Raw genomic sequence first — 10,000 nt, 5'->3', positions numbered from 1 at the left:
CACACACACACACACACACACACACACACACACACACACACACACACACACACACACACACACACACAGTAACTAACATACAGGTCCTAGAGAGAGAGAGACACACACACACACACACACACACACACACACACACACACACACACACACACACACACACACACACACACACACACACACACACACACACACACACACACACACACACACACACACACACACACACACACACACACACACACACACACACACACACACACACAGTAACTAACATACAGGTCAGTCAGTGGTCTCATTCTCCAACGGACTTACGACAAAAAGGGCTTTCTCTTAGGGCCATTTGAGACCTTTTCGGGCAAGACATGAATATAGACAATATATTATAATATAATATTAATTATATATGTTTTATTGGGACGTTGGTGAATCCCAAAATCGGCCCGAAAAGGTCTCAAATGGCCCTAAGAGAAAGCCCTTTTTGTCGTAAGTCCTTGGAGAATGAGTTGTTCCCAGCCGAAATAATACACTTCATGGGTGAAACAAATTTTTTTTAATTGAATTTAATTAATATAATATATATAAAAACTCTGGGCAATCTCTCACTCTAAGTTGAATCAGAGCTGCTGAGGTCATCAGCTGTATTTAGTTCATCTTGAAGGATGATTGAGAGCAAGCTCTCCTTTACAGTGACGAAATACAACACGTAATAATAAAAGAAAATATAGAAACAGAAAGTCAATCAATTAAATATTTAAAATAATTAAAAACAACTGCAGACTGTAGTGAAGTGGTTTGCTATTAAAGATTTAAAGTCGGACCGATAGATAATAATGAAGTGCATTGCAAAACATTCCATGTTTCTGGGGCACAGAAGCTAAACGCAGATTCTCCTAATTCAGTGCAAACCCTAGGAACCCTAAGTGTAAAAGCCAATCACCAGAGCGAATATGATAAGGACCAGGGCCCTCATTTATCAATGCTGCATACGCACAGATATGTGCGTAAACCGTGCGTACGATCATTTCTAAGCAAAGTGTGGGATTTATCTATATGAACGCGTGCTTGAGATTGTGCGTATATCTACGCACAGCTGCGACCGTGCGTACATGGCACCAAGCAGTAGAATAGGAAAACTGCAACAGACGGAATAAGCTTTCATTCATTCGAGTTTCAACACCGACGTGTTCGGTATGACTCATAATTAATTATAGTTAATGGTCAAATAGAGACATGAGTGTAATCATTTTTTTGGTTTTGTATTGAGTTTTCCAATATAAATTAATATTTTTCTGAGAACCAATAAGCAATATATCATTGTATAGGTCTAACTGAGCTGAAAACATTGATAGGTCACATGGCATGACGCTCTGTGGCCCATATATGAATGTTGAATATGCTGCATAGTGCATATTGATCAATATTCATTGTTATTACTATTTCAATGTTTTGGGGAGATTTATGTTTTTGTAACATGGCTGTATTGAAAGAAATAGTGTTTTGGAGTACAATTACCAGTGAACATGTAAACGGTAACCATGGCCAAAACATTTACATCATCTGAGTATACCTTTTTAAACGGTATAATAAATGTTGTATTTGTAATGTATTGTCATCACATTTACAGTTACATTTGTAGTCAAGGAGTAGGAGAATACATTCAGTTGCATTATTATCCATGGGATATTGGTTATAATGGTCATGTTGCCTTTTAAATTAAGATTATGTACCAGGCGAGGGTAAAAATATGATGTTTTCCTTCATTGTATCTCCATTTACTCTGGAATGGTAATAGATGTGGGTTTACTTACACTGGATTCATATGTCCTAGCTTGTTACCTATCAAAGGAGACCAGAAACATGCATATAGGCCTTATGGTTCAGGAGCTATCATGATTCATTTGGGGCATGTCATTTCAGACAGGAGACCTGAAAAATATGCTTGGTAGTGTTATAAAAGATGTGATAGCACACATTTGGAGGTAACTGCTGCATTGCTATCACATCTTTTCTAGCAGTAGGGGTGTATACCTTCCCAAAAATCACTATGAAAGTTAGTCCCCCAAGATGGTAACGACCAACCCTACTGGCTCACGGCCTAGGAGGAACGCACGACTCGTTCATAGTGCAGAACAGTTCTGTGGGCCTTCGTCTCCATGGAGACGCTGTTGAAGGCTTATTGGTGAGCGTTACCCATTCAGGCCTAATTTTATTTAATTAAATTGTAATGTTATTACTGGGGTAACTATAATAAAAATATCACTTAAATGCAGGTGATCGGGGTTATCCGATGCTCACATCGCAGCGACAACCAGAACCTGCAGATTCCTCCCGAGCAACGTCAGAAGGATCCACCCCTTCCTGACAAAAGAAGCCACCCAACTCCTCGTCCAATCAACAGTCATCTCCCGCCTCGACTACTGCAACGCACTGCTTGCCGGCCTTCCGGCCACTGCCACTAAGCCTCTTCAACTCATTCAGAACGCAGCGGCCCGCCTGATCTCAAACCTACCGAAGTCGGCCCATGTCACCCCACTTCTTAGGGACCTGCACTGGCTCCCCATTGCTGCACGTATCCGCTTCAAGGCCCTCGACCTGGCATACCGTGCGGCAAAGGGAACCGCTCCCGCCTACCTCCGGTCAATGGTCTCTAACTACACACCCTCAAGACCCCTACGCTCTGCATCTTCTGGCCGCCTCAGACCTACTCCTATCCAAGCTCCGGGAGGGTCATCAAAGAGAAGTCGCCTATTCTCAGTCCTTGCCCCACAATGGTGGAATGAACTACCCACCCCAGTTAGGACAGCCGAAACCCGTCCAATCTTCCGCCGTCGACTTAAGACGCACTTCTTCAACCATTATCTGAAATTATATATATATATATATATATATATATATATATAAAAACTAAAAAAATCTAACCCTAACTAACCTTACACTTGTCCTAATAAACTAACCTACACTGTAACACGCAACACTTTGATGAACATTGTTACTCAGCTGATAGAGTTGTGCCCTTCCTGATGACCTGTCGTACAGAACTTGTAAGTCGCTTTGGATAAAAGCGTCAGCTAAATGACTAAATGTATGTCAAATGTAAATGTTATCCACTGAAGCCATAGTTAATGACTTTGACCAACCGCCAACCCAACGACCCAACAGGAGCGCAATTATAACGGGTTCACGCGCGCACAAGAGCCATAGAGTCCATTTATTTGGCAGTATACAGTAAACGCAAGCGCAAAATAGTGGTTACGAGTTTGTCTTCTCCATTGGGCTGCACAGCACAGGTAGCCATCTGCTTCAGTGACGTGTTCATTTCAGTCATTACGGTGCAAATGTCGGGTCAGCTTGTCATTTATCTCGGTCAATGTGCTGGTTCTGTAGGCCTGCGTCAGTCAACACCCTTAGACGCTCCGTCCTCTGGACTGGACGACTTCATTGGATTTATTTATTCTCAAAAAATATTTAAAATCATACGATTAAATATTGTTTTTAATAAAAAGCTGAATATTATTTTGTGTGTCATCTTTCCACATAAGATTGTTCACAATGAAATGATTTCTACCTCCAATGTGTTCATTAGATGACCTCTGTCATCAATCTCTGGCTCAGTGAAGTTTCTCTTTATAGTTCCACATTCCACAAACAGGCATGTTCCCATGGGGGTATACGTATTTAATTACCATATATTGTTGATTAGCGGCGGTTCTGTATGCAAATACTTAGAATCGTGCACAAGCATAGACGGTAAGAACAAGTGGTATTTATCAACACGGAGTGGTTAAATAAATAGTAAAGGGTTAACCGTCTGTATTGTGGTAGTGAAAGGGTTAACAACAAGAATGATGTATTGCTCCTTATGCCCTTGTCCTGTGTACTGGCGACACTCACAGGTGCGTGTGTGTGTGTGTGTTCTGTGTGTGTGTGTGTGTGTGTGTGTTCTGTGTGTGTGTGTGTTCTGTGTGTGTGTGTGTGTGTGTGTGTGTGTGTGTGTATGTGTGTGTGTGTGTGTGTTCTGTGTGTGTGTGTGTGTGTGTTCTGTGTGTGTGTGTGTGTGTGTGTGTATGTGTGTGTGTGTTCTGTGTGTGTGTGTGTTCTGTGTGTGTGTGTGTGTTCTGTGTGTGTGTGTGTTCTGTGTGTGTGTGTGTTCTGTGTGTGTGTGTGTGTGTGTGTGATTGCATGCGCCCAAAATAACATCAACTTTTGTTTTGTTCTTTTTGAGTAATTGCGTGTTGAGTTATATTTAGCTTTGTCTTAGCATTAGGAATAGTACAAATTTAGATCTACTCAAATTCAGTGGAGACATGTTGAGATGGGGAGGTAGTGATGTCTGCGTGTTGTTCAGAGACAGTGGAGACATGTTGCGATGGGGAGGTAGTGATGTCTGCGTGTTGTTCAGAGACAGTGGAGACATGTTGAGATGGGGAGGTAGTGATGTCTGCGTGTTGTTCAGAGACAGTGGAGACATGTTGAGATGGGGAGGTAGTGATGTCTGCGTGTTGTTCAGAGACAGTGGAGACATGTTGAGATGGGGAGGTAGTGATGTCTGCGTGTTGTTCAGAGACAGTGGAGACATGTTGAGATGGGGAGGTAGTGATGTCTGCGTGTTGTTCAGAGACAGTGGCAGATGAAGAGCTTTTCAAATCAATCTGTTTTGGCCAAGAAGACTTTGAGAGATACAGGCACATATTATCTCCAGGGTCCCATTATCTCATACATGCAAGCATGCACACACACACAGACGCACACACACAGACGCACACACACAGACACACACACACGCACACGCACACACACACACGCACGCACACGCACACACACGCACACACACACACACACACACACACACACACACACACACGCACACACACGCACACACACACACACACTCACACACACACACACAGAGATACTGACCTCAGAGTCTTTATAGTAGCGCTCAGGGATGTCATCGTAGGCGATGTCAACAAAGCAGACCTCCCTGTCTTGGTCCTTCAGTTCACTGTCGAAGATCTGCAGACAACACACACACACACACACACACACACAGCACACACACACACACACACACACACACACACACACACACACACACACACACACACACACACACACACACACACACACACACACACACACACACACACACACACACACACACACACACACACTTCAGCTCACTGTGGAAGATCTGCAGACAACACACACAACAGACACACACTTCAACTGGTTGCAACCAGAATCACTCAGTGACCACCAATGGATCCTGGATTTTAAAAACATAAAAGAAAAAATTATAGTAACCCGCCTGCTACTGTACTTTCACTATTTTAACATCCAGGTCGATTGGCACCGAGAAGAACCTCAAAGTGTCTGCTGTTAGAACGACATCATCATCAGCTATTTCTTCATCACTTCTGCCATTCAAGACAGCTTTTTACCACAATTATATCTGACTATATTATATGCAATTTGGTTGACACTTTTATCCAAAGTGCCCTACAAGTAGCCTCTTCTCAGGATACAGGTGTTGGGTCTGGGTCTGGAGCGAGGACAGTGTTAGTGCCATGTTCTCAGCAGGTGTTTTGGGGGGTTTTGGTGATCAAATATTGAATAGTGAACTATAATAATCAGTGCAGGAGCTCACTTATCCCTGAAAGACACTTTTATCACTGACTTAAAAGGCCCATACATCTCCATAAATGTTCAGGGGGGAGGGAATAAGTGCTTACCCTACAGACCAGAAGTGCTGTATATTCTGTATTGTTTAATTGTTGAATTCTTCGTGTCCCTCAGTGAGTGTAATACCAGCATTCAACTGTATGCGCCACAGCGCCACACAGATGTTGTATGCCGGTATTGCACTGGGAAGTGATGAGTGCTTCAAATAGTTTTGACTTCGTGAGTTGACTGTATTGTTTATTATTATTATATTGTATATTATTGGTTATTAGCATAATTGTACAAACCGAACATATTTGTACATATACAGTATTTAGTTTTTGGTGTAAAGTGGATCTGCAAGCAAAATATATATTTTTTAATTGGCATAAAAAGGGCACTTTTTTACGAGGCACAAAAGGGCAGGTGCTCGAGCACCCTCTGGGCTCTATGTGTGCACGTGCCTGGTTCTCAGTATACAGGTGTCGGTCTGGGTCTGGACCTGGGACAGTGTGTTAGTGCCATGTTCTCCCCCTGTTGTTAAATAACCAAGCAACACGTCGCCTCGTCTATGTTCATGATAAGCATCGGATAAGTCTGTGATGGCCCCTCCCCCGACTCGGGAAGACAAAGGTTGCGAGTTAAAATAACATGAAAATGTATCCAGGTCACCTTTAACCGCCTGTATTGTCGCAGTGAAAGGGTTAACCGTTTGGTAGTGTGGTAGTGAAAGGGTTAACCGTTAAAAAATGTAAACATTGTTTATCCAGGAGAGGTTTGCGGAACACGTTTCTCAGCAACGCCGCGATACATATTCACATAGTTGTCGGGAGAGCATGGACATTGTTGTCAATCCGTCCACAAGGGGGCGATCTGCACCTTTATTCTCTGTTGTCACTTTCCACTTTATGGAGTATATTACAGTGTTCTCACATCATTAGTCTGGGCGATGGAGGATTCAGACACACACACACGCACACACACACACACACACGCACACACACACACACACACAGGCCTCTGTATAGCTGCAGGGCAAACACATAATAGCACTATATTCATATGTGTGACTGCGTGCACACACACACACACACACACACACACACACACACACACGCACGCACACACACACACGCACGCACACACACACACGCACACACACACGCGCACACACACACACACACACCACACACACGCACACACACACACGCACACACGCACACACACACACACACACGCACACACACACACGCACACACACACACACACGCACACACACACACACACACGCACACACACACACACGCACGCACGCACGCACACACACACACACCACACACACACGCACATACACACACACACACGTGGATGTGTGTGTGTGTGTGAGGCCAGGTTAGGGAGACAGAGAGACGTACTGTTTTACATCAGGGCCCGAGGGGCTGACTATACAGAAAACAGAAACTCATTTCACAGCACTATGGCGGCAAAGTGCATCTCACCGTGCGCTGGCAGCTACTGAGTCACAGATGCTATAGATATACAGGCGGAGCGGAGCTCGCTGTAGGCGTGCTGCCGAGGTGGAGGACAGTATTCTTCAGGTCATTTTCAGTGTGTCAGCGTTGTGCAACGCTTACAGCGCTTACCTCACGCTACTCTTGTCTAATGCAGTAAAATAATAATAATAATAATAATAATAATAAATTTTATTTATAAAGCGCTTTTCAAGGACCCAAAGACACTGACAATGAGCAAAACAGATGAACTCATTCTGCGCCACCGGTCGGGGCGCCTCTGAGGGCGCTAATATACGCCAGCACTGTAGGTCAATGGGGCGCTTTGTTCACTTGCGAGTGCTTAAAATATATCTTAAATTATAGCTATGGGTAATTATCAGTGAGTTGCTTCCAGTCAACATGTACAAAACGGATTGTTTTTTTCATCTGTACATTTCTGTTTATACCGTTTGAATACGAGTATAGTTTTGGTGGTTCTAGTAATCCCAGGAAAAGACGCGATAATAGCTCTACTGGAATACACAAAACACGTTGTCATTTTTCAGCCTGATTATCGAATCTTCCTGAAATCAATGCTAGATCATCATTATTATGGGCGGCTAAGTGGCACAGTGGGCAAGGCGCTCGCCACTAATGCAGGAGATGCTGGGTTCGAGCCCCAGTTCTCGGCGTTGCTACCAGCTTGGCTGGTCGTTCATACTAACGCAATTGGCAGTATTAGGTGGTGGGAAGCTGGTGCGTGGGGATCGGACGTTGTGGACAGCGACTCCTACAGGTCGGTTGGTGCGCCTGCACAGCAGAATCAGGAAGCAACGTTGGCGGTGTGTCCCTCCCACGCAGGACCCTCGCCGCTTGAGAGATCACGCAGTACAGGTGAAAAGATGCGACGGCTGCCTCCTCGTGTACCGGAGGGGACACGTGATGCAAGGCTTCGTCCACAGTGCAAGCCGGCCAGTGGAGGCATGGTCTAACAGCGTTCGAGACAGGGGAGGGAGAATTGGACAATACGAAATTGAGATGGAGAAAAATAGAAAATGGGAGAAAAAGTAGATAAAAAAAAAAGATCATCATTATTATCCTTCCTCGTGCAAGCATGAAAAGAGCCCTGGACCGCGGGCTCCCCCCCGCCCCCCCCCCCCCCCCCCCCCCCCCCCCCTCTCCTGCTGCCACCAACGGCACACAGCCACACATACACACACAGAGACAAATTTATATATAGTGTATATTCTGATGTGGAGTCTAGTGTCTGTTGTTAATATACACAGTACTACATGTATTGGAGAGTGGTGTGTGTAGTCTAGTGTCTAGTACTACACACAATAGTGGAATCCCTTTCTATTCACATAACTGAATTTGTGATGGAGCTTTGACAGCTACATGGGTGGTACAGTAACAGTCTATTGCTCGATCCATCTCCAATATCACGATGGACCGTGCCGGTGGCCAAATATCCGAGGGTGGAGAGGACTTGAATGTGCACGGGATGGAATTTGTGCGTTTTGTTCCACGCTCTAATTTGGGTCCCAAATTGCGGTACAAATCAAGGAGATGTGTCTCGGGTAGCGTTAGCGGACTCTACAGACGAGGGTAGTGTGAGCCTCCCACGCGTTACACCTCGCCAATGTGAGTCCGCTCTGGCAGGCGAAAAGATGTGACAGGCTGCCTCCTCGTGTGCCGGAGGGGACACGTGATGCAAGGCTTCTATCCTCCCTACAACTGGCCAGTGGGGGCATAGTCGAGCAACGTTCAAGACAGGGGAGGGGAGAATTGGAATACACGAAATTGGGATAGGAGAAAAATAGAAAATAAGGAGAAAAAAGTGGATCAAAAAAATTAACAGATTGCAGAATGGGTACAGTACAGTAACAGCCCAATACACACATTGTTAAGGGGATGCAGACCAGAGAAAGACTTTCGTCTTGTTTACATCATTTTGAAATTAAAATATGAACTCTATACAGGCTATTGTTAGTTAATATCACATTTGTTTATGATTATAACGCTTACAACAAATTTAGCAAGTTTAATGAATTTGATGCCACAATAGCAAAGAGCATTAAGGAAAGAAGAGGGCAGTCATATGTGGGAAATAAATGGGAGGCGATTGAAAATCAGCACTACTAGATGAGAGACAGAGAGAGACAGAGAGAGAGAGAGCAGACAGAGAGAGAGAGAGACAGACAGAGAGAGAGAGAGCGAGAGAGAGAGAGAGAAGAGAGAGAGAGAGAGACAGAGAGAGAGGGAGACAGAGAGAGACAGAGAGAGACAGAGAGTGAGAGAGAGTGAGAGAGAGGTGGGAGAAAAAGAGAAAGAGCAGAGAGATAGGGGGAGAGGAGAAGGAGAGAAAGAAATGGAGAGAGAGAGAGAGATAAAGCTGACATCTCACACTCTGACATCACAAACCTAGCCAGCCTCAGAAGATTAGACCTAACCAATTATAACCAAAGAAAAAGATAAATACATTACATATTGGAATCAACTCACACAATCACAACACAAATTAGAAACATATTTGGCCCTAAACAGACAGTATACTGTGGCAGACTACCTCAGCACAGTAACTGATAAGATCTAAGAAAGAATCTGACAAGGTACAGACTGAGTGACCATGGTTTGGCGATAGAGAAGGGCAGGACACAGACAGACCTGGCTGCCCAGAGAGAGAGGTTGTGCTGTCTTTGTGATGAGGGAGCCGTAGAGACAGAACTACACTTCCTAACACAATGTGAAAATTATAGAATTATTAGGGAGGAATTCTTTCAAAAATTGAAATAATTTTCCCAGAATTCAAAGCATGACAGAAGTGCAGAAATTGCCATTCCTCT

General features: G+C 44.2%; 1 protein-coding gene across 1 annotated transcript in view; it reads right to left on the bottom strand.

Moving 5' to 3' along the window:
- The window catches only part of LOC311231826 (cytoplasmic phosphatidylinositol transfer protein 1-like), a gene marked incomplete at its 5' end in the record, with an annotated part of 262,145 nt that overhangs the window by 18,865 nt on the left and 233,280 nt on the right, over nucleotides 1-10,000 (bottom strand). The window contains 2 exons of the mRNA XM_084318448.1: nucleotides 4,918-5,013; nucleotides 5,182-5,191. Of these exons, the coding sequence (XP_084174574.1) occupies nucleotides 4,918-5,013; nucleotides 5,182-5,191 (106 nt within the window). The remainder of the gene's footprint in view (nucleotides 1-4,917; nucleotides 5,014-5,181; nucleotides 5,192-10,000) is intronic.

Source organism: Notolepis coatsorum (genome assembly GCF_963971535.1).
Source record: "Notolepis coatsorum genome assembly, chromosome: 7".
In the NCBI taxonomy this organism is placed as follows: domain Eukaryota; kingdom Metazoa; phylum Chordata; class Actinopteri; order Aulopiformes; family Paralepididae; genus Notolepis; species Notolepis coatsorum.
Note: the sequence above shows the minus strand (reverse complement) of the source record. Positions and strands in the feature narration are given on the sequence as shown.